Source organism: Microtus pennsylvanicus, chromosome 13 (assembly GCF_037038515.1).
Source record: "Microtus pennsylvanicus isolate mMicPen1 chromosome 13, mMicPen1.hap1, whole genome shotgun sequence".
Lineage (NCBI taxonomy): Eukaryota > Metazoa > Chordata > Mammalia > Rodentia > Cricetidae > Microtus > Microtus pennsylvanicus.
The window spans coordinates 68038378-68063812 of NC_134591.1; the positions used below are offsets into that span (position 1 = coordinate 68038378).

At 52.5% G+C, this 25435-nt stretch overlaps 1 protein-coding gene across 6 annotated transcripts in view; it reads right to left on the minus strand.

Moving 5' to 3' along the window:
* The window catches only part of Ephb2 (EPH receptor B2), a 188750-nt gene that overhangs the window by 11963 nt on the left and 151352 nt on the right, over nucleotides 1–25435 (minus strand). For 2 of the 6 annotated variants that reach the window (XM_075944568.1, XM_075944566.1), the window contains exons 6-12: nucleotides 19885–20009; nucleotides 12534–12699; nucleotides 10304–10412; nucleotides 9444–9511; nucleotides 1971–2093; nucleotides 1265–1512; nucleotides 175–390 (exon numbers count right to left, since the gene is read on the minus strand). In XM_075944568.1, coding sequence (XP_075800683.1) covers nucleotides 175–390; nucleotides 1265–1512; nucleotides 1971–2093; nucleotides 9444–9511; nucleotides 10304–10412; nucleotides 12534–12699; nucleotides 19885–20009 — 1055 coding nt within the window. The remainder of the gene's footprint in view (nucleotides 1–174; nucleotides 391–1264; nucleotides 1513–1970; nucleotides 2094–9443; nucleotides 9512–10303; nucleotides 10413–12533; nucleotides 12700–19884; nucleotides 20010–25435) is intronic. The other 4 variants (XM_075944569.1, XM_075944565.1, XM_075944567.1 and 1 more) reach the window with 4 other exon arrangements.

Genomic DNA, 25435 nt, shown 5'->3' on the forward strand with positions numbered 1-25435 from the left:
TCTTCTGTTCACCATCTCCCTGCTTCAGCAGCCCAGGTGACCCAAGAGCCCAGGAGTTTTTCTGTGTGTCCCTTCCTGTCTCCAGGGCCCAGTGAAGGCTTGGCCTGGGCATGTTGGTGGATACACACGGCTTAGAGAGGTTGCTATGCCCAGGGACCCTTGCTGTCCTCTTACCAGAGCGCTGGTATAGGTGGGGTCAGAGGTGTCATCCTCGAGGAAGCGTGAGAGCCCGAAGTCAGACACCTTGCAAACCAGGTTGCTGTTGACGAGGATGTTGCGTGCGGCGAGGTCTCGGTGCACATAGTTCATGTCTGCTAGGTACTTCATGCCAGCTGCGATGCCCCGCAGCATGCCCACCAGCTGGATGACTGTGAACTGCCCATCATTTTGCTGTGGGGAAGGCGGAAAATAGAGTGGATGGAAGAGCAAGTGTCAGCGCTCTGGAACTGCTCACAGTGGCAGCTGTCTACCACCTCTGAACACGCCGCAGGAAAGACTCAGATACCCATGAACCTCAGCGTGGCCTAGGAGAGGCCAACTTGAGGACGGTAGGGAGAACACTAGCCTTGGAGTAAGCGTGCATAGATTGACCCTGTCCCTGCAAGCTTAGACACATGACCTACTCTCTGAGTCTAACTGCTCACCTGTTAAACAGGGCAGAAGTGACACACATCCCTTAGGGTTGTGCTGACTTAAACAGGAAGCTGGTGCTGGGACCAACTTCATCAACATTTGCTGAGTGACAGCTGGCTCAGTGGCACACTCCCGACACCCAAGCCAGCGCTCGCTTGTCTTGACGGCTGACTGCGTTGTCCGGAGGGGATTTATCTGTTGGCCTTTTGCTTTGTCCCCTTTATCCTGTGCAACTTGGGGGAGCTACAAGGTCTGCAGAACACCCGTGGATGGGCGTCAACAGCCCTGGCTGTAGCTCTCCCTTTGGCCCTCTGACCCTGGGCGAAGGCTTCTTCTCTCTGAACTCTATTCTGCTGTGTCATGAGAATGCTTCTTGAGCATGGACAGGCAGGCACCTCAGGTGGTACAACCCTGAGGGAATGCCTGGGCTTCCCAGGAAACCACATTAAGGACTCTGAGATTGCTTCTGAGTAAGAGGAAGCTCTGGGATTGCTTCACAGTGCCTGTCAGGGTAAGACAATGAATGGTAGTGACCAGTAAGCTATTCCTGGCCTAGCGCTTTCTCGAAATTCAACGAAGTTATGCCCAGCAGCCTTTTCCTACCCTGCTCACACCCCTGGGCTCTCCATACCCGGAGGAAGGAATCCAGTGAGCCATTCTCCATGAACTCAGTGATGATCATGACGGGTGTGCTCTTGGTGACAACCCCCTCCAGGTGGATGACATTGGGGTGGTCGAACTGGCCCATGATGGATGCCTCACTTAGGAAGTCCCGGCGCTGCTTCTCCGTGTAGCCCGACTTGAGGGTTTTGATGGCCACAAAGATCTCTCTCTTGCCTGGCAGCTTCAGATGGCCACTGCAGACCTCACCAAACTCCCCTGAGATAGACACATTGAGACAGATATAGTGTCATGTGGGAAGTGTTACCTCCCTGTGGCCTGCCACTCCCATTGTAGGTGCGTTATGGCCTCATTCTAGCTAACACAGGATCCCGTTGGGAATGTAGGACCTAGAACACGCCCAGCCATCTTTGGGAAAGTGGGTCCTTCACGGCTGCCCTGAGGTATCTGGGGATGAGGACATGGGGAGACTTGAGGAGCTGGGGACAGGACCATGGTGGAAAGGACAGAGCTAGGCTCCAGATCCAGTTTAACCTCCAACTTACTGTGCCTCATGGCAGCCTCAGTTTCCCCTCTATGCCTATGATGGTTTTACAGAATGACTTCTGAGGGTCCTTTGTAGGCCCCTATCTTCAACTTATCATCAATTTCTGGGTTACACGGCGATCACCCACCCATGGCCAAAGCCATGGTACCTTGAGGCATTTGCTACCTACCTGCTCCAATCACCTGCTCAATCTTGACACAGGAGATGTCAATTTCCTTGGCAAACTCCCGCACTGCCTCATTAGGGTCTTCATAGGTGAAAGGGTCAATATAGATCTTCATGCCTGGGGTCACTGGGGGACAAGACCAGGCTGGGTTACATGGGCAGGCTCCAGAGGTGAACACATGGAAAAATGGCAGGCAGTCCCCCCAGGGTAAGGATGCTCCTATATGGCCCCCTTCTGAGTTCACCTGACCCATCTAGGTCTCACTGAGTTGATGGGTAGCAAGTAGAAAGGTGGGGGGTGGGGATGGAGATCAGAAAAGTGATAAATAGGTTCTAGTCTTGTTCTAAGACCACAGATCACTAATAGCTTTCTGGAGCAGCTAAAAGACTTTGGGATCGACTAGTGGTGTCTGGTTTTGATAACGGCATAGAATAAAAGGCTGGATAGGTTTGCGGTCCTGGGATACAGAATCCAGGTGCAAGGACAAGAGGAAGTCGTAAACGAAAAGAGGGCTTGGAAGATGGCTCAGTGATGAGCCCACCACTCAAGCACAAGGACCTGAGTTCAGAACTCTGGTACCCATGTTAAAGCCAGGGCAGGAGGATGACCATGTAATCCCAGCATTGGGGTTTGGGGCACGTGGATGGAAGTGGGTGGATCCCTGAAGCTCAATAGCAGCTAACTTAATCAAACTGATGAGCTTCAGGTTCGGTGAGACTCTGCCCCCCAAATAAAGGTAGGAAACTTGACACTAACCTTAGCACTCACAAACATGCATACATCTATACGAACAAGCACACATGCTCACAAGTATACCACAATACACAAACACACACATTCACACACGCACACACATACACACTTGCAGCCAGGTCCATGAGCCTGTGGGTGCCTCACTCACCACATCTTGAGTATCCTACACTCCTGTATCCTCGCTAGCTGAGGCTCAAGCCTTTCTGGATCCCTGGATTCCTTGGTGAGCAGCCTGAAGCCAGATCCAGGACACACTCATTTCATTCCTGACCTGCTGTCAATGTTTACGTGTGGATTCAGAGAGAGAATCTGAACAGTCTGGGCAGCAAAGTCCCCTTCTGACCCGCGATGAGTCACTGAACTGCTGTGACGGAAGGAGGGCTATCAGTCTGTCTTCCCCTTCCGACTTGGTATTCCGACACCCAGGCCTTCCTCTGGGCTCCCAGCTCCCCACTCCCATTCTCCTCCGTGCTGGAAGCTGTGTCACTGCAGGCAGCTGTTCTAGGACTCAGAAGCTGGAGCCCCTGGGTCCTCCTCATAGGCCACCAACCCAGCTCAGCTGTGTGACCCTAGAACTATATGATGACTGTTCTCTGCTTCTACTTCAGACAGCCCATGAATCTGGGAGTCCAGGCCCTTCTGCTTGTGTGACCAGTAGAGTTTTATTGGCACTCAGACATGCTCATTGACTTTATTCCAGGGATGCAGGGTGGAGCACTAGAAGAGACCCATAAAAATGAAACATCTCAGCATATGGCCAGCCCTAGCTCTAATACATTAGTTATGTTTGCAACTGTGTGTGTATGTTTGTGTGGTGCATGCACGCTCACGTGTGCATACATGTTCTAACTTGGCCCTTTTTTTTTTGATTTTTCGAGACAGGGTTTCTCCATGGCTTTTGGTTCCTGTCCTGGAACTAGCTCTTGTAGACCAGGCTGGCCTCGAACTCACAGAGATCAGCCTGCCTCTGCCTCCCGAGTGCTGGGATTAAAGGCGTGTGCCACCACCGCCCGACTAACTTGGCCCTTTCAGTCAGGGGTTACAAACTGAGTCTATGAGCCTTTTGGCAGCCCCTGGATATGTTTTTAGATGCCCAAAGACCCCCCCCCCAGGAATAAAGTATAATTATTACTGACTTGTTTTTGAATTAAAATAGTAATTCATGAATTGGCAAGATGACTCACTCAGCGGGTCAAACTGCTTGCTGCATGAGCGTGACAACCAGAGTTTAATTTCTGGAAATGATGTTAAGAAAGTAAAAACAAAAACACCACTAATTCCAGTGCTCCCAAAGAGAGACAGGCGGTAGAGAAAAGGGAATAGCCTGGAAGTTCGTGGAGTCTGCAGCATGGCGGGAGCAACACGAGAGGTCCTGCCTCGGGGAGGAGGGAAGACAGAGCTGACGCCAAAAACTCGCCCTCTGATCTCCACACGGATATTTGTGCACATCATGTAGTCATCTATATATACACCATAATAACAAATAAAAACTGAAGAATAGAACTGAGCCACATTATTTTAAAAAAAGAAATGTACAAAGTCCAGAATTATGGTAATAAATATGACAAAAAATAAAATAGTCTTGAAAAAAATCCATCACTGAGTATACATGACTGGATTTTTCAGCTGCGGAATGTTATAAATGGGGATGGGGAGGTGGCTTAGTGGGTACAAGTGCTGGATCCAGCAGCATCTATAATCCCAGCACTTCGATAAGGAGATGGCAGGAAGGGACAGGAAGGGACAGGAAACTCCCTGGAAGCTCAGGGGTTAACTAGTGTGGAGCATGCTGTGGAAAAACAAGAGATTGCTTCAAAGTAGAAAACAAAGCCCAACACCTAAGGTTATTCTCTATCCTCTACACACACACTGTGGCATGTGTGTGCCTGCATTTACACACATGCACATTACACTCACATGCACTGTTTTTAAATAAGAAACTTATGGGAGAGATGGCTCAGCAGTTGTGGGTGCACACTGCTCTTGCAGGGGACCCGAGTTTGGTTTCTAGCACCCATGTTGGGTAGCTCACAACCATTCCTATCTCCAGCTCCAGCAAATCTGGTGCCCTCTTCTGGCCTCCACAGGCACCTGCACTCATGGGCACATACCTCAACGCATATGCACACATACACACAATGTTCTTCTGGCCATATGCTACAAAACTTTCAGTAGAGTTGTATAAGAGCCCAAGACTTCACAAAGACAGTAAGAAGCACCAGCCAAGAGCTAGGGCCTGGGAGGAGAGCTGGGCACAGGCTCTCGTCTCATTGCTCTCTCCCTGGCACACGTCTCAGAACTCTGCACACAATAGATGCTCCAAGTCGGGAGAGTGGAGGATCCAGGCGACAAAGATGAATTATGGTAGCAGCAGCTGTCACTCGCTGAGCCTTTATCTGAGCCTGACACTGTGCCAGGCTCTTTGCATGTATTCTCTTATCTCCCCCTCATCCTCTCAGAAGCTGGGGGACAGAACTTCAGCTCCATGAAGTCAAGCACTCAGGCCAAGGCTGTGTATCTCGGGGGCCTCCAGGTCTTTCAGATTTGAGCACAGGTGTGATTCTTTTTCTTCTTAATTTTTAAAAGGTACTTATTATTTTTAATTACGTGTAGGTGAATGCATCCAAATATGGCACGTGCCTGCAGGTGCCAGAGGTATTGTATTCCTTGGACTGGAGTTACAGACAGTTGTGAGTCACCTGATGTGGGTACTAGAAACTGAACTCCCGGATGTCTGGAGGAGCAGCAAGTGCTCTTAACTGCGGAGACATCTCTCCAGTCCCAAGATTGATTCTCTTATATTTATGGGACTGGGGATTGAATCCAGGGCCTTGTGTCCCTTGTACATGCTCAGCAAATGTGACCTCAAGGATGGCTCTGTTTTACTAAAAACATTATTTTATAGGTGTGAGTGTTTTGTGCCTTCATGTTAAGTTTGTGCACCCCACGGATGCAGTGCCAATGGAAGCCAGAAGAGGCTGTTGGATCCCTGGAACTGGAGTTACAGTTTGAGCTGCTATGTGGGTACTGCACAACCTGAGCCACCGCAAGGGCAGCTGGTGCTCTTAACCGCTAAACCACTGCTCCAGCCTCCAGGATAGTTCTTTGTCACGATTCTCACTCCTGCTGGCCCCGGCACAGCCTCCCCTAACCTGGCATATGAGACACATCTCCTTCCTTCCAAGTCAGCTTCCTCAGAGCCAGGAGAAGCCCTTTTTCGCTCAGACTCAATATCATGGGTCATGGGACCTGGCTTTTAGCTTCTTGAGTTTTAACACAACTCCCGGAGATCCTTTCTGACAGGCCAGCTGGGCAGGGAGGGCAGGAATGAGGTCACTCCAGGAGCAAAGGAGACTCTCAGTAAATGTCAGCACCTTTATGGGCAGCAGCCAGAGGCCATCCCAGCCTTAGCGGGGAGCATGTCAGGATTGTGAGGTTGGGGGGAGGGGGAGACAGGAGGACAAAGGCAAGCACCTCCGCTTGGCACTGCCTCACTCAGCCCTCTGCTCAGGTTTGGATAATGTCTGTTCCTTAGCAGGTCTATATGTATGAGGTTTAGTTCTCAGCATGGCGTGAGAGGTGGTGGGCCCTTTAAGAGACAAGTTACTAGAGCACAACCCTGGGGAGAAATGGAGGCAGGTTTGTGGGGCCAGGGAGACTAGTTAGATCTTCCAAGAGATTAAAGAACAAACCCAGTCCTCCTACTGGTCTTTCTATGTGGCTTCTCCCTGTCACACAGGCTCCTGCAACTAAACCCTCCACCGCAGGGCCTTTAGCAGAACAATGGATTGAGAGCTTGATTAACCTCCTTTCTTTACACCTGATGCAGTCTCGGTGTTTTGTGACAGCAGCAGACAGTAGACTGAAGACACTAGCTAATACAGATCGTTTCCTAGGGGCTCCAGGCACATCTCAGCACTTCTTGCTTCTGAGGTCATGCTGTTCTTACCCCCTCAGGGCACCTCTTCTTCCTCCCTGAGACCATATCAAACGCCATCTCCTCTGTGAAGCCTGACTGGACTTCTCCAGAAGCGGTTGTGGCCTCTTAGGTACCACAGCCCTTTCTCCACTGTCAATCTATGACCCCAGTGTCTGTGACTTTTCTGTCCTGATCCACAACTTCCAAACACCCATGCCCACAGCTCCCTGCATCCCCTTTCTGGAACTCTCTGGTGCCTGGGGCATTTTACCTTCTCCCCTCTCCGCCAGGAAGGCAGAGGCAATTCTGTCTTGTTCCAGCTCAATTCCCAGGACTGGTATACAGCAGGCACTCAACGAATGCTTATGGTAAAATCCCAGTGATTCACTTATGAACCTTCTTCTCATTTAGGGTCATGAACACCTTTGAGAATCTGGTGAAAGCCACACACAGTTCTGCCCCTTGGAGAAGGATTCCCACGGTTGTGTACACTCCCATATTCCACATGCAATATTGGAGTTCACAGCCCATGGCAAGCCCCTACGGTCTAATCCCAGGTCAGAAGCCCTTGCTGTAGTGTGTTTGCTTGACCATGAGTGTGAAGGCGGTATACAGCAGATACTTAATAGACACTTGCTACATACACATTCAGTGTACATTTATTGGGTATGAATCTGTTCTATAAAGTTGGCAGTTTAAAACCCAGTCATCCCTTTGAATGATCCTGCCAGGTAAAATACTATCAGCGTTAGTATCTGCCTGTGTCTGACTTACAAAAATAGCAACTTCAGCCAGGCAGCGGTGGCTCATGCCTTTGATGTGCAGACACCAGAGGACAACCTTGAGTGTCATTTCTCAAGAACCACGCACCTTGGGTTTTCTGAGACAGAGTTCCTCACTGGAACGTGCAGGTTAGGCTAGGCTGGCTGGCCAGTGAGCTCCAGAAATCCACCTATCCCCCTTCCCCCCGCAAGTGCTGGGATTACAATCGGGTACCACCATGCTTGGCTCTTTTCCCTCACAGGTTCTGGGGATCAAATCAGGTTCTCATGTCTCATTACACGTACTTAGTGATCCATTTCCATAGCCCCGGAGAAATTTCCTAAAGGACTTAGCAGAGCATTTGGCAAACAGAAAGCAACAAATAATTGTTGCCTCATGTAAAGTAGACTTGGCTTTTATTAAATGTTACTATTATAAGGACACTATTATTATGCTAAGATCCACGGATTCATCCGAAGGACCCATCACTCTTTCTATGGTCTATAGAAGTATACCAAGACTTAAGAGAGGCTCAGTGTTTTTCCCCAGGTCAACCAGCTGGCCAGTGGCACAGCAGAGATGAGAAATAGTATTAGCCCCTCTGGTTCCACGTCCAGACACCCCAGAACTTGGTCCCCACTCAGCACATGCTAACGGCTGGGAAATCTGAGTCTGCATTGGTGACCCCAAGCCAGTCACACATTTCTGCCTCTCCACCTTCTCCTCCATCTTGGCTGTGTAGGGCTGTGCGGGTAGGACACGGGATCCGGGACACATCCTGCATAGTTCTGAGCATTCAGGGCAGGGAACAAAAACTCAGTATTAAAGAATATTGATCTCTGAACAAATCCTGGGGTCTATTTTAAAATTTTCAAGCCAGGTGGTGGTGGCGCACGCCTTTAATCCCAGCACTCAGGAGGCAGAGGCAGGCCGATCTCTGTGAGTTCAAGACCAGCCTGGTCTACAGAGTGACTTCCAGGACAGTCAACAGCCAACAGCCTTTGCTGGGACTGTAACAGACAGTCAGTCCCCAGCTCGGAACTTGCTGGAGCGTCCTACTTCACTTAGAGGAAAAGCCAAAGTTCTACATGATTGACAATCACTCTCACCCCCCATTCCTAGCCCCACTCCATTCTAGCCAAGCCTGCTTTACCTACAAGCTTCTGGCTAACCCCCTGCCCTGCAGTGTTCTCATTGGCTATCCCCCTGGCCTGCGGCGTTCTCACTGGCTAGTTCCCCGGCCTGTTATGCTCTTCCTTGGAGATAGCTGAGCAGCCCATTCTCCTAATCCCTTTGTGTCTTTGTTCAAATGAAACACCATCAATAAGGCCCTCGCTTAACCCCTCACTTAAGCCCATACACACCCCCCAGCTCTGGGTCCCTCTCCTCACATAGCTCACTCATGTGTGGTACCACTATGTACTGGTGACCTGTTAGTGCCAGGAAGACATGTTTAGATCTGGAGAAGACCTGCTACATCTGCAGGGAGACCAGGCAAGAGTTAGGACAGTGTCTGGTTAGATGGGTGGTACTGGCTCAGGTGAGGGCTAAGATCAGAATGGATGCAGTAAGGGAAAGATGGCGGTGGTGCACGATGGGGTCCTCACAGGAAGTGCACATGGAACAGCAGCTGCCAGAGCCAAAAAGTCAGAGGCAGCCCGGCACACCCAGGACCTCCTTGGCCTTCGAGAGGGGCAGGAGAGATGACGCAGGGGTAAGAGGACTGGAGTTCGGATCCCAGCACCCATGTAACAAGCCAGGCGTCCCACAAGCACCTGTCACTCTAGTTCCAGGGGATGTGATGTCCTCCGTGTACACCCCACAGACACCCCACCCCTCCATGGCTCATACGCGCACACAGACGCATATACTCATGCACACACACACGTATTTAAACACGAGTAAATCTTGAAGGAGAGGAATGAGGAGGAGGAGGAGGAGGAGGAGGAGGAGGAGGAGGAGGAGGAGGAGGAGGAGGGGCAGCAGCAGCTGGCGGGGTCTCCGTGGAAATGGCAGAGGAGGGCCCCAGGGCGGGTACGTACTGTGACCGCTGGTATAGTGCTGCAGCTTGTCGGTGTACTCTGAGTCGGCGCGCTCAAACCCCCGTCTTCTGGAACAAGAGCAAAGGGCTGGAGCCACCTGGAGGCACCCGGGGGGGTGGGAGCCACAGTGGGTGATAGGGAGAGAGGGTGGGCAAGCCTTTAAGGCCACTTCCTTGTTGGAGGTGGTGGTGTCTAGGCCTGTCCTTTGTCTGCCTTTACCTCATCCCTCTTCCCCTTCCCATTTCTCCCTCCTCAGACCCGGGCTCACTCTGTCGTTGTGCCCCCCCCCCCCCCCCCCCCCCCGTCCTTACTGCAGCCAAGTCCCTTTAAGGCAGACGCGAAGTCCTCAGATTCTGGTTGTGGCTTCTGACCCCACTAAAACCAGGAGCTCTGTCTGTCTGTCTGTCCTCCTGTCGGCCTGAGCTTACTCTGGCCCTCAGTTGGGAAGTGGGGTTAGGGGGAGCTCTTTAGGCATCATGTCCTATGGCCATCAGGGATTGGCTCCTCCCTCCTGTCTCTGCCTTGCCACCCCCACCCGTGCCCAGCCCCTCCATCTTTTCAGCACTTCAGCCTCTGCCTAGGATAATGAATGGCATCTTCCTTCACCATCCCCACAGCTCCAAGCTTCCTGCCAGCATCTTGCCCACTGTTCTGAAATGGTCCTCACTGCTGAAGTGCCTCCACGTGCAACCCTGTCCGTGTACTTGTCTGGACATCAGCTGATGCTATTGTGTGGATGGTCGGCGGTCACCTAAGGTATCCTGGCCTACTGGAGCCTCTCCCTGCCACCAGTGGCTGACAGGAAGTCCCCATTTGCTCCTGACTATGGCTGAAGACCAGGCCCAGAAGCTGCCACCCACCTGTTACATACGATGGCAATGACGACCACAGCGATGAGGAAGACTACGCCAGCAGCGGAGGAGCCGACGATGAGGGGCAGCTTCTCCTTGATGCTGGTCTGGTACTCGGCTGCAGGGACAGTGCAGTGGTTATTGCCGTCTGGTCGGGGGCCTGACCCTGCCTCCACCCTCCACCATGACGGTCTCTGAGGTCACCCCAAAGACTCCCCTCTTGCTTCCAACAGAGCAACTGCCTCATACTGAGCAGGAAATGAGACGTGAGAAGGAATAAGCCTACGACTGGCTTCAATCCTCACTTCCTCATCTATAAAATGGGCATAGGGACCCCTGCACTTTTACACTGACATGGTAATAAGCAAGAATGGCTGGGACCCGGCTCCCTGGGCAGGAATCCTGACCGTGCTGGGCAAGCAGCCTACCAGCTGAGTAACAGGGAGGCTGACAGTTCTCACCCCATAGGATTGTGGGTAAATCTATGACAATCCATGGTTCACAGTGAACACTCAGCCAACTTGGACTCCTATTACTGTTTGCAGGGTCACTCACAGAGATGTCTATAACAGCCCTGTGATACGCTCCCTAACAGTGGTCACTCACAGAGACGTCCCTAACAGCCTGTGATACACTTCCCTACAGTGGTCACTCACAGAGACGTCCCTAACAGCCCTGTAATACGCTCCCTACAGTGGTTTCTCATGCTTGAGAAAACCAAGCTTGTGGAGGTCAGAACGGGCTTGAGGCTATCCAGGAAAGAAGAGGTCAAAGCCAGCATGTGAGCTCAGCTGCCGGCCCCGAGGCTGGGATGTGACTGACAGTACACAGATGTACTTGGCATCGGCTGGGCGGGTGCCAGCTACCCCAGCACCCTCCCCCAGCACCCTCCTCCACGGTATTATTAAGAAGAGGAGTTGTCAAGGTCAGAGGGTGAGGTCATTTTGGACTTCTCAGTGCCTGCACACGGCCTGGTATACAGCAGGAACAGAATTGTAGAGTTAATAAAGGGGTCTTGGGACGGTGCCCAGTGCCTTGCCAGTGAGCTCATCTGACACGGAGGGGCTGCTGGTGAGGAAAGGGCAGAGGGCAGAGGAGGCAAGTGTTGGAAGACAGGGAAGGCTCTATAGCAGGACAGGAAGTTAGGGTCATCCAAGAGCATCTGAACGGTTTAGCCAGATGAGAGCCAACGCCCATGTTCCAAGGCTGGAAGCTAAGACACTGAAATCTAACCATAAGAATGTGTCCTAGAGCCGGGCGGTGGTGGCGCATGCCTTTAATCCCAGCACTCGGGAGGCAGAGGCAGGTGGATCTCTGTGAGTTCTAGACCAGCCTGGTCTACAAGAGCTAGTTCCAGGACAGGCTCCAAAACCACAGAGAAACCCTGTCTCGAAAAACCAAAAAAAAAAAAAAAAAAAAGTGTCCTAGAACTTGGTTGGCTGGTGACAGGCCCATGGAAAGAATACTATTCTTAATATCTGTGTCCTCAAACCAATTCTGAGCTAGGTCCCCGAGACTTATATATGTTCTTGATGATGATGGTAACATAGTTATCATCTCTTATGGACGAAAGGACAGGGCCAGGAGAGATTAGGGGACTTGTTTTCAGCTACACAGTTAGGGACAAGCCAGAAGTGGGCTCCAATCTGTCTTGCTTCAGAAGTCCACCCCTTTATAATCTACTATTCCTCAAGATTATTAAAGCAGAAAAGGTACTCAGAAATCATATATTCCAAGACTGGAAAACAAACATAGCACATAGACCCATTCCTTTGTCCAGGGCAGACATTACTAATTGATCCCAGCACTTCTTTCTGTTGAGCTTAGATGGGGCTTTGGAATTCTCAGTCTCATTGCAACTTGCTGGAATTGGAAATGGGCACGATGTTTACTATCTCAAAAAGCACAATGCTCTTTTGTTTTGTAGATAAAAATCCAGAGCAGGGAAAGAAAAGATTTTAATTAGCATGGGTTTGCAAAGTAGGTCTGACCTCTTAAATGTCCCAGAAGATGAAAGAGTCTTGTTCATTTGTGGTAATAGAGAAGTAGGGACCTTTGTGGGCCACAGAACTGCAGGCTCTAAGGCTAGCCATGCAGTTTGTGCCATGCAGAGGGGTTCACATTTGGGAGTGAGGGAGGTGGCTGCTTTCTGGTTGGCACAGGCTTCCTAGGAATAGAGTCTCACATTTATGCCTTTGTTCACTGATTGGGGGGCTGGTGCTTGGTGCTCTCGACTCACCTTCTGTCATGGTTTGGAAGTACATCTTGCCGCTGTAGCGCCCATAGCCTGCAACGGTGCGTGCCCGCACCTGGAAGACATAGATGGCGCCGGCTTTGAGGCCCTGCACGGTGACCGTGTTGGTGGGGCTTTTTATGGCTGTGGCGTTGTACTCACTGAGCTCCTGCTGGGGAACAGAAAAGACGGTTAAAGAGAGCAGGAGCGTAAGGAGCCTACCGTCTTCTGCTGCTCCTTGGGGCAGGCCCTCTCCGGTGGTTGGTTTACCCAGTCATGCCTGTGCTGAGTAACTCAAGAATGCTTCCCATGGGGAGCAGAGAAACATATATAGCTCAAAAAAACTATTAAAAACTAAAATAAACGAGTTAAGAAAGAATGCTTCTCATGGAAGCAGTCGTATGATCTTTCTGTCTTGGATCTGGACAGGTGACCTGCTTTGGCCATGTGAACACTCTAGTAGGCATGGAATGAGCATGGTGCAGACTTTGCATGTGTCTGATGGTCTGGCTCGGCTTCCATGATCCCACCATCTGCCAGAAGAGGGGCTTGAACCAGGTTCCAGAACCAGAGAATTGTAGCTGGTTCCAGAACAAAAGATGTGTGAAGACCCTGACCCAACGAGGGCCATTTAACTCACAGATGCAAAGCTATGAGGAAGAAAAGTAGCCACCTCTTGCTGTATGCCATGGTGTTTGTGGGACTGCTTGTTTTGCAGCATTATCCCAGCAAGAGCTGACTAATACACATAGGCTGAGTGGCCACTGTGCACAAACTCTAAAGACTAGACTAAGTTCTTGAAAACTGCAGTGGGGAGACCCATTCATCACTTCTGCATCTGACTCTGCCCTGGGCCTTCTTGTTTGTTTTGAGACAGGGCCTCATGTAGCCCAGGCTAGCTTTGAGCTTGACATGTAGTAGAGGATAACTGACTTTGATCTTCCTACTTTAACCTCCCAAATGCTGGGTTTATGGGGGTGTACCACCATGCCTGGTTTTCTGTGGGTTCTTTGTATTCCAGGAAGGCACTATAGCAGATGATCCTCACCCCGTAGCCCTCCATCCTGTGCCTTGATGGGTTTTGCAGAAGATCCCCTGCTTGGTCTTAGCACCCTAGGGGGAGGTAAGAACCAAGGCTTGGAGAGGGACAATGACATTCAAGTTCACAAGTACTGACTAGTGGCTGCTGTGGGGCTCCAAACGGGGTTCCACATGGAGACACTGCTAGTGCCCAGGACTTTGAGTACCACTATTCTGACTTCCTGGGTGTTGCCCCAGGCAACCTGAGAACAGGACATAGATCCAGCTGGGCGGTGGAATTGCAGATGTGGCAGGGCTAGACTCAAGTGGTGCACACTTACTTACACATCTGCCAGCTGCCTGACACACCTTCCCCAAGCACTTTCCTTATATGGGGGCTTGGTTGGGTGCTAGGGTCCCATAGGAGGCTGAGGGGTAATCCCCAGCCTCAGAGCTCCAGCTAGAACAGATGCATGGGGACTCAGCCTCTCAAAGAAGGGGAAGCTGAAAGGCAATTCTGGATCTTGATCTAAGACAAAGACACCCGGCCACACAGGTGGATCATGTATGTGTCCCATATACTAGTGCCTGTTTTTGTTTTTGATTGTTTTAACACAGATGCTGGGAACTGAACTCAGGTCCACAAGCTTGCATGGCAAGCACTTTACCAAATGAACAGTCTCTCCAGCCCCCGTGTTGTAATATAACTATACCCTATGCTCTATTTGGGGGGGCTACATTAAAATTTCCTTCATTCAAATTTAATCTTGGGCCCCATATTTTTATTTATTTCTGTGGATGGGGCCCAGAGCCTCAGACAGGCTGAGAGAATGTTCTACCACCAAGACGTACACCCCCTACTGGGTTTTATCAGGTGACCCTCCCCACTTCTTTGGACACTAGGCTCTTGATCAGGTTCCCCAGTCTCAAGTGTTCTTTCTTCCTCCATCCAGTTGCTCCCAGCTCAGCATTCAAGGCTCAGCACAAATGCTAACTCTGATGGGGACCTTTTGGATATCCCAGAAGGAAGTAGTGGGTGCAAAAAATCTCTTCTATTGTTCTGATGCATGTGCCTATCTTCTCTGAGCATGTGGGTTTCCCGAAGGCAAGGGCCACACAGTTTATCTCTAGATTCCCCTCTCAGTACACAGTAGGCGCTCCTTATGGCTATGCACAGCCAACCTAGGACACAATTCCACAACCGACCAGTAGGTGCCGCTGTGCAACATGTTATCTGCTCCAGCACAAAGGTTGGAGTTCACATTCTGGGTGGGCGCCACTTTAGGGACGCTTGGGGTTTGAATTCCTGACAATATGAGGACAAGAGATGTAATCTTGGTGTCATAGGTTCCCCCAGGGGGCAGGCAGTAAGACTGCATCCCTAAAGCTAGGCAGAGGATTGAGATGGTACCAGATGCTGTTTTAAATACCAAGTTTCTCCTCTGTTTAGTTACAGTGACTCCTCAGGATGAACCCTTTGCTTCCTTGAGGCTTGGTGTACCAATCCAGAAAATGGAGCAATATATACCAAGCCTATAGAATAGATCAGGAAGCACATGGCTCATGGACTGGTCTAGCCTTGTCTCTGCAGCACCATTGGCTGGGTATTACCGGGTGATGGGAGAAATGCAGGAAAGCCTACCAGGGCCACTAGATAGAACCAGACCCCAGCCAGCCAGCCTGCTTGCTTGTTTCCTCCCTCCCTTTCCATTTTGTTGAGCCAGACTCACACAGCCCAGGCTGAGCTCACTACACATCTGAGAATGTGACCTCGAACTCCTGATCCCTCTGCCTCTACCTCCAGAGTGATGGGATTACAGGCATGTGCCGCCACCGTGGCTGCTTTCCTGCAGCCTTGGCCTTCTCATTTGTGCAGGAAGGTAACAGCAGTGGGTTAACCTTCTCGTGACTGTGGAGATCCCACAGAATACGGCTAGAGCTTTTAGCACACAGATACGGTCACTGTGCACAGTAACTCCGTAAATGTCAGCTCTCAAGGCCACTGTCGTCAACGCTGCCGTTAGCGAGCATATCCTTGCTGACGTTCACAAAACAGGTAAAGGAAGGCTGAGATGAGTGATGCTCAGACTCCCCTGGACAGATCCTGTTCCATTTCACCAAACCCAGCTGGACAGTTCACCCCGTCCTCCGTCCTTGTTCACTGTCTGGAGTGCTCGCCTCTCTCAGCTACTGACTGGACATTTCTGCTGATTGACATTGACACAGATGTCAGGGCCCCTGCATCGTCTAGTGATTCTGCTCCTAGCTGTGGAGAGCATGAACCCATGGGCTCTGGGAAGCTGCTAAAGGAGGCCACCTCCCCAGGGACACTGGACGGATGGAAAGGCGTGGTCTGCAGTGAGCCTGCTGCCCATTTACCCAGCAGCCTCAGGCAACGGGAAGGCAGCAGGTCCCAGCGGACCAGGGGAAATGCCAAGCTAAAGAGACCTGAGAGTTACTGTCATTCCTAAAGGGCCTTTCTGGAGACAGAGGAGTGGGGAAGGTAGGGGTGGCCCTCTGGTGGGGGGAGGCCCAGTGTTTGTTCTACAAAGTTCTGGAGCCTTCCAGAAAGGAATAGATTGTGGGCACAGGGCAGACCCTAGATGCCACAGCTTGCCAAATATCCATCTCACTATTGCAACCTGGCTGCCCTTCCCATTTGATGCTAGAAGGCTGGACATCAGAGAAGAAGCTGACCTTGCTGCCCTGATACCACCATGAGTTACTCCTGCCTCCCCTTGGGTCCTGAATGATTCCAGGCTGCACCCTCTGCTTCTACGGACCCTGGCACATACTTCAGGGTATCCTAAGCCTCCTTGGCAAGTGCCACACCTACAACTGCAAATCCCCTGCCCCTGGAACCAGCACTATCCCCAGGGCCATCCTGTCATGTCCCTGGGGACCTGGGCATTGATCCAAATGTCTAAACCTGCCATCTCTCACCGACTCTGCTGCCAGCCTTCTCCCAACTCAAGCAGTCACTGTTTCTCACTTGGTGTCTCAAACGTCTCTGAGTCCCCCTCCCCCAGGCTATTCTATTCTCCACACAGTGGATGGATAGATCTTTAACACAACCGGAGTCAGATCCCAGCATTCCAGAATCTTCTATCACACCCTAAATCAAATCCAGACTCACCAGGCCTGGAAGGCAGGACACGCCCCAGCCAGCCTCCCTTTCCAAACGCTCCCCTGTGGCGTGCTCTCTCTCGAGCCCTGTTGTTCTTGTTGAGATCTGAGATCATTTCTCTGTTCTCCTAAAGCAGCTGCTCGGCTCTGCCCCAGGGCCTTTGAGCCTGCTGCGCCCGCTGTCTGAATAACTGCCTTCATCACGCATCCCTCTGTGAAATTCTCTCAGCTTTCAAGCCTCAGTTCAAATGTCCAGGATGCAGGCCTCCCTCACTCATGCCAAGACTGTAAGCCACTCTCAGATACCTCTCACCCCCGAGACCTTTGCCGGCCCTTCTGAGGCGGACACCGCACGTGACTATTAGCGTCTCAGCCTTTGTTCTTTCCCAGATGGCGAAGTCCTCTGCAGCCAGAATCAGTTGGTGACGGTGGAAGTCAAATGGCCCAGTGGCTGGCCTTTGGTGGCACATACACCCCAGGCTCTGAGCAGAGGGGCTACAGAAGGGGACCTGGGCCTATCTGCATGTCGCTGGTCACCTCAGAAGTGACCTTGGGAGAAAACTGGGAGGCAGGAGCACCAGGGAGACTGGGAAAGAGAGATGGAGGCCGAATCCTTTCTCTGCCACTCAGCATGGAGTGTTGACAGGCCATCGTGTCTCTGTGCCTCGGTTTCTCCTTCCTTTAGTGCCTGAGGATGACTGTGGTGATGGTTTGGTGTGCCCTGCACACAGCGAGGACTATGAGAAGTGGGTAGGTGGCCACTTGGCGGCTGTGGAGCCATCCAGACCCCAAGAAAGTAGAGCAGTAGTACCCCATCTCACACCCCTGCCAGGCTCCCAGGCGTGCCTGTTGCGATAGGAAATGGGTCGCAGTCGGGACTGCACTGGGATTCCTCATTTCCGCTCTGATCTTTGGGGAAAAATACTTCCAGTTTCATTTAATCACAAAGCTTCTTAATTAGTTTCCCCCCCCTTTTTCTTTCTTTTCTTTAAAAAAAAATTTAGTTGCTAAGTTGCCCTGCTGGAGGGAGCAGAGACACTGGTCCTTGCAAGGCCAAGCTTCCTGGCCCAGTTCCCCAGGCTGGCAGCCCCTTCAAAGTACTTCAGGACTCAGTGAGATGCAGGACTGCTTTACTCAGTAGAGACACTCAGGACCATCAGTGGCCCCTTCCCCAACATATCCAACAGGCACCCACGGAGCACTTACTGACACCCACGGAGCACCTACTGTGTGCTAGGCGGTGGGATGCAGCACAGCTAAAGTCTCACCCTCGCTGAGTTCACTAGGTGCTCAGTGCTATCAGTAGGGCGCGAAGAGAAGGTGAAATGTTGGCCCTGGTGAAGGCTTCCTGGAGAAGGTCAAGACGTTTGTGCTGAGACACCAGAGGATGAACTGGGGCTGGTTAGGATGGCGAGGGACAGGAAGTGACTGGCCCAAGCAGCCAGCCTGCCTCTGGTTCTTGTTTCATTCACAGATTCCATCCCTCACTCTCTGCTTCATCCACACAATGCTCTCATTCATCATCCACACCCTCGGGAGACCAGGGCCCCTGCTGCCAGCATGCGGGCTTTCCAGAGAAGAGGCAAAGACTGTGGGAAGATGGTTGCCGATGGTAGCGATGGTGGTGCTTCTGTGGTACCCCCAAAGATGTTGACAGGCAGATATGAGAGACCAGAGGGGGAAGGATGTGACGGAGAGGTCAAAAGCTGGGGTGTAGGGGAGAGGTGGGAATCAGGGGTGTGCAGGTCTCTCTGGGGAGACAGCTGGTTGCAGTGACTGGGCACGATGATGATGGGTTCATACTTCACCAACCCATCTATCTGTCTCTCGGCTTCTGGCTCAGGGCTCTGGGGAGAAGGGGATGGCCACAGAGAGGAGGCTCTGACCTCCTGGACATACAAAGAAGCCAGTGACTAGGAGCACTTGAATGAGAGGCCAGGCTAGTGTGTGACAGAAAGATATCAACTACTCCAGAAGCTGATGGGGTGCTAGGGCTAGGTGAGGTCTCAGAAAGTGGGCTCCAGTGGACTCAACTGTCACTGTCTCCAGCTGTCTTCTCTGAGCCTTGATGGTACAACTCCCCATCCACTTCTTGCTCCCTGTGGGCTCACCCTCAACGAAGGACTTCCTATCAGTCACTGACACCTGTGTCTGAACAGAAGTCTACGTCTCCTATGTCTCCTTTCCCTGGGGTCCTTGTGGTCTCTCCACATACAAGGAAGAGAGGTTACCAGTCAAAGGAGCAGGCACGGGGCCTCTGGTGTTTATCCGTATGGGAGGCCAACCGTTATGTCCACTCTTTCAGCCCTGTAGTGTGTGGCCCCCACACTCTCTGGTCCCATGTGGTACTGCCCTGATGTATTAGGCCACCCTGTAGGAGGCAGAGCAGGGGAGCAGGGAGGCCAGGGATGTGCCTGGCGCTGGTTCCTGCCTCCTCTCTTTATCCTCGTGGTCTCCGTGGAGTGCCAGACTTCTCTCCGACCCATCCATGTGGAAATGGAAGCTCAGAGGAGAAAGGACACCTGCCTGAGGATTCGAATAGGTTCTGGCTGATTAGTCTTCCGTGCATGCGTGGCTTCCAGCCACAGGTCCCTGAAACAGGAGCAAGGTCTGTTCTAAAGGATCAGGGAGAGATCTCCCCATGCAGCCAGCCCAAGGTGCCTCGGTGCAGACAGCGCCACAGCAGACCCAGAGTAGCTTTCTTCTCTCAGCCTTTAGGAAGAACCCTCTTGTCTGCTGTTTGCTCACTGTGGGTGCACCCTCAACTGTGGACCTCCTATTTATCACTGATACCTTAGTTTGAACAGGAGTCCATCCTTCCCAGAAGCCCCTGTAGTCCCTAGAGGTACACCCCTACACAGGCGCTTTTAGTAGGTGAAGACCAGTTATTATCACTAAGTACGGTTTTTTTGTTATTGTTTTTTTTTAACAACAGTTTATCACAACCTCAGGATCTCTGAGGTCAAGTCCAAAGAGGTCTTGATAGCAAAAGGATCGAGTGTGGCATGTCATTCAGATAGTTTGCTGGTCCCCTGGACCAGAACAGTGAGACTCAGAGAGGTCAAGGCACCTGCCCAAGACTTCACAGCAGGGGCAGTAGAGGCAATAAAGAGCCAGGCAGCTTGATCCCGAGGCTGGCAGGAGCTGGACCTCTAGGCTGACATTGGGAGAGGAACTCTTGGGGAGTCGGGGCAGGTGGGGACACGGATACCTTCTCGTAATATTGTAGTTCGTAATCCAGGATCACACCATTGGGCTGGTCTGGCTGGGACCACGACAGGGTGATGCTGTCCACGGTGCGGCTCACCTGATGCATGATGGACACGGCCGACGGGGCTGTAAGAGAGGTCAGAGGTCAGGGGTCAAAGTGGCACGCGGAAGTGTGGAAGTGTGGCTTACCGGAGAAGGGCCTGGGTAGACAGGGAACTGTGAGACCAATGAGAAGGGGGGGGCAGAAAGCAGGGTGGTGGGGGTCAGGGACCAGAGAAAGGACCAATAGGGGGTGCTGGACTGTGGTAGGAGCTGGGGTTTCTCTCAGGGCGATGACGGTGTGCCAGAACCGGAGGCGGTACAGGAAACACACTACCACAGGCACACAGAACCCATCACCTCTGCACACAGGAAACACACTATCTGCCAACATGTCATACATGTTGAGTCAGGTGGTCAGGTGTCTGCCACAAGAACCTTACCCTCAACCAAGTCCATCAAATGGTCAATCTACGAACCCCAGCCCACCAGCAATCTGTGTGTTCTCAGCAAGGGGGTAGAGAGGGGGATGTGGAGTGGGCTGTGCTCAGTGCTGGAAGGGCTGCCACAAATTATTTAGTCCCGTGTCTTCGTTCTGTATGCATGGAAACGAAGACGTCAAGCAAGCCAGGCGCCGAGCCCACGTCAATGCCATTCTCTGATCCTTTCGTTCTTACCACTCTAGTTTGGTTCTTGCCCCTTCCACCAGGGCACGCTGCACCGGCAGTGTGTCACAGTGACCCTGTGGAAGGGGGTATATAGTAGTAGGGACCAGGGCAGGAGATCTTCAGAGCCCTGCTCTTCCTAGAGGGGGCCCATCCACGCCTGGGTTCCAAAGTGCCTCTCTGGCCTGGGTTTGTGGTCCCACAGGGGACTGAGGTCTCACAGGGCAGAGGAAATGTCTCCTAACCTCTTTCCTGGCGCTGTGATGGGCAGATTTCCCATCCAGGCCAACAAAGAGATTTTTGACCACTGATGCTAACACTTCTCCCAGGTTCTATCTTGCTTCCCGGGGCTTTGGCTGTCCTGGGCATCAGCCCGGCTTAGTCCTTTGGGAGCTCAGGGGCCTCTGACTTTGGAGCTGACTTAACTATTTCCATTCTGCCTCGTCTCCCCCAGACTGTCCTCTGTCCTCTGGCCAGGCTGCTCCAGCACTCTGCCTGTTTCCCCAGATCCCTCAGCCAAGAGGCCAGTGTGACTGAGTCCCGAGTACGGACTCCTGTTCTGCTCACTCCCTGACCACTCGCTGATCTGTGGCCTGGGCAGGGTCTTTCATCTCTAGGAGCCTCAGCTTCCACACCCCTGTCGTATGCAGTAGGGTCACTGTAAATATGGAGGGGAGGCGTGTGTGAAGGCTGAGCAGGTAAGAAGAACTGGGGATGCTAGGATCCTTCCAGAGGGAAGCCTCTCCACCTGGCCAGTTAGAGCCATACAGACTCATGGGAGAAAATGTGCTTCTTTCTGCCCGGTGAGCTCCCCTGTCCCTGTCCCTTAGGCCAGCACCACACGAGGTTCTGTAAAAAGGAACCAGAGAATCCAGACTGGAGCCAGGGCCCCCGGATGCTGCTTCTGGAACATCCAGTTTACTCCCGACTGCAAGGCGGAGTGGTAGAATGGTCCCCGTTGCTTACCCCTCTTTTTAGCTTGTGCCAGTGTAACGGGGGTCCTGGCTACGCCTCACACTGCCTACCCACCCCCGAATGTTGACCTTGCAAACCTTCGAACCCAGACTCCTAAGCCGCTGCCAGGTGAAGCTGACTTTGCTAGGAAACAGAGCTTGCTCAGAGAGGAGGAGTGGTCTGCCCAAGGTCACACAGCAAGAGGCGGGTTCCTAGCAGCTGAGCCCTGGAGGGACACGTGGTCCGGTCATCAGGTCACCTTTCACAGACCACGCCCAGGCCACACTCTCTCCACAGTCCCTTTAGCTGCAAGTCACAGAGTGGCCTCTCTAGAGGGGTGGGAACCATGTCGCTGAAGCACGTGGGCCCACCCTTCAGAGTCTGGCCTTGTCCTGAAGGCCCTGGGGTGTGACTGCCTGCTCCTCTGCCCACCCAGCTCACTTTCTTGGGGACCCTGTGAGCCCATGATGCCCACCCAGACTAGGTCCTGGTTACCCACACCCACACAGTCATTTTTCATCCGCTAACTCAGTTAACACACATGTCATCTGTGAGTTGGGCATTATTATACCCACTCATCAGAGGAGGAAATGAAGTCGGGGGGTGGGGTGGGGGGGGTGAAGAAACATGCCCAAGGACACGCATAGCAAGCAATGGACCCCAGATTCCTCCCTCCAGTGAGACAGGCAGACGAGGGAAGCCTGCGAGGGCTTGTGAGGACACCTTATGCTCCAGACTGTAGACTCGAAGCCAATCTGCCCCCCTCCAGGCATGGCGGGTACCACAGGCTTGAGGGGTCTGGGTCGCAGCAGGCTTGGGTTTCAGGCAGATCCTGGGCTCTGAGCCCCTAAGCCCCGTGACCCAGGCATGGAGAGGAGGCGGCATCTGCCGGGAAGATGATCAAGGCAGGCCAGGGGGCTGGCCTCTCTCTCGGAATCCAAGGATTAGAAGTGAGAAAAGGGACAGGCTGGAAGCTGTCCGGGGCCCCTCCTGCCGCCGCGCCCACCCTGGGTCGGGTTACCCTGGAAGTTGGACATCAGGGAATTCTGGTATTTTCAATTATCAGCCGGGCATGCCAGCAGGCTATGGGGTCAGCGGTGCCCTGTGACCCTTGCCAGGAGATGGAGCCCCAGGGGGCAGAACACAGAAGAGGCCCGTGGCCTGAGGGGGTGGGGGAAGTTGGTCAGCCAGCTCTCCTGCAGCAGGTGGTCAGGGGGCCTGCTGGCCTCTAGCAAGACCTGGGAAGAGTGGGGAAAGCCATCGCTGGCAGGGGCTTAGGCCAGCTGAATTCTCTCTGTGAGTTAGGTTTCTTCCCTAAGGCATGGTGGGGCTGATGAGGGATTTCTGAGGGCAGATGAGGAGATCCTACAAGGTGGTCCCACAGACTAAGTGGAGGCCCAGCTTTATAGTCATAGGTCATAGAAACAGGAGGCAGGGATGCTGACTGGTCACGTCACACCTCACTTCCTATGACTCAGGATCCCAGAGTGCGGGGAGTGAAGGAATCCATGACCAGGTGAGAAGAATCAGTGAGCTAAGGCACCACAGGGAGAGGTGGACACACACTAGGCGGACCGAGGCCCCACCCCAGACCCAGGTAGGCTTATAGTTCCTCTCAGAACCATCTGCTGCCCTTGTTCCCATGAATGGCCCCACAGATGTCCCACCCTGCCATGGAGGCCCTGCCTGGAACCTCCTCTTCCTCAATCCCCTCTCTCAGTACCATCCATTCTGTCTCTTCATGTTCTCAAATATACTGAGCTCCTTCCCTTCTGGGTCTTGGCTCCTGCCTTTTTGCCTGGAAACCTCTTCCCTTCTGTCCTCCCGAGGTCAGTGGCCCTCATCTTCATTCAGGTCTCCACCCAGATGTCATGGTTCAGAGACACCATGCCTGACTGTCTCTCTTCTCCGTCTGACACACATTCAGTCCTCTGCCACCAGTGCCTGGAACAGCGTGTGGCTCAGAGTAGGTGCTTCAAGGGTATTTATTGGTAGGAGTCAGCGAGGGAGGGAGGGAGGAGGCTGACTGCAGGCAAGCTATCACTCTCTCCACCCTTCTTCTCTCCTTTCCTTCGACACTTCCTGCTGCCTTCCCAATAGTCAATCTCTCTGACATGAGCAAAATCTGAGTTCTTAGCTAAGCGCACTGTGCCCAATTAAAAGACTACATTTCCCCAACCTCTCTCCTAGTCCGCGTGACCATGTGTGCTTGCCAGTGGATATAAGCTGAACTCTTACACAAAACCCGAAGGAAGTCACTTAACAAGGAAAGCAGTCTCCTCCTAACTCACATTATCCTCGTGTCTGGAACATGTGTGTGACAGCTGGAGAGGCTGCAACCAGTGTGGCCCACAGGGATAAGATGTGTTGAGGAGCCGGGGCCCCCGATGACTCCACATTTCCTATTTTCCAATATTCGTTACACATCAGAGAAAGAACACCTCCATTCTGGCTAAGCCACCATGGGGTGGCTGTATCGACTGTCCCTCTAGAACTATACCCCTCTGTCGGTCACTTTTCAGGGTTCATTTCACTGGCTATGTGACTTCCTTTGGCCAATGGGACATAGGCAAACATGACTTGAAAAGGCCCCTGTGTGTCTATCTGGATGCTGTCTCAGTTCTCTGTGTCTGCCAGGAGTTTGTACCCAGGACAACGTGCTAGGGCAGTGGTTCTCAACCTTCCTATCGCTGAGACCCTTTAATACAGTTCCTCATGCTGTGGTGACCCCCAACCATGAAATTCCTTGTTACTTCATTATGTAACGAATCATCATGTACCTATCTATGTTTTCCTACTGTCCGAGGCGACCCCAGAGGGGTCGCGACCCACAGGTTGAGAAATGTGCTAGCGGCTTAGCATCGCACAGCAGCTGGAGCCACGGCAGACTAACGACGGCTCTCACCGCCACACAGGAAGCCAAGCCCTCACGATACCCACAGGGCCCTGGAGCAGGTGGAGGCAAACACAAGCACACCTCCACCAGGACCGAGACTGCCATGGGCTGTCCGGAGACTCGCAAACTCGCTGCGCGTTGCTTCTCTTCTGTCGCCGGCTTTGTCATTCGGCCTGTCCTATATCCCTCCTGCACCACGCAGGGAGCCTGTCGTCGATGGCACCTTCAGTCAGCACTGCCTCCCACCTCCAAAGGATCAGAGCGCAGGATGCGGTCTCCCTCGCCCTCTCTCTCCTCTCTCCCAGGCCCCCCCTCAGAGTTCTCTGATCCTCTCCGCCTCCCAGGGAGAGAAGAGGGTGAAGACAAGTTCTTATCAGTTCCAGAGCAGAGGGCATTGTGTGCCCAGACCCAGCAGGGCACCAGGATCAGAGGAGTACGGGGACAAGAAGGGCTTTGGAGAGTTCAAAGTCTTTCGTCAAGGGAGCCACGTGGCATGGTGTCATGGACGCAGACCTGGGTAGGGTACCTGCTCTGCTAAGGACCCCCGTGGGATCCTGAGAAGCCAATTAGAGATCTCTTTGAGCCTCAGTTTCCCTCTATGTAGCAAGAGCTATGCATGAGATGAGCTGGGGCCCCTGTAGTATGGGGTATTTCAATACAAACCTGGTTACCTGCTGTGATGAGCAGGTGAGACCCCAAAAGATGTCTATACCCCCATCCTGGGGAACGTGGTCCCTTATGTGGCAAGGAGGCCCTTAAGCTGGGAGATTTTCCTGTATTACCCGCATTGAGTCCCAACTTAAAAGAGTGGGGTTTTCCTAGTGGGACGCTCAAGAATTTGGGAGGCTGAAAAAACTGGCACCCTGTGGGTGAATGAGAGCTATCAGGGGTTCTGGGCATGGACTTGAAGGGGCCTCAGTGGCACAGGGTGGCTCATAGCTGAAGGAAACCGAGCCATGACTGAAAGATCAGAATTCTGCACACTCTCAATATACAAG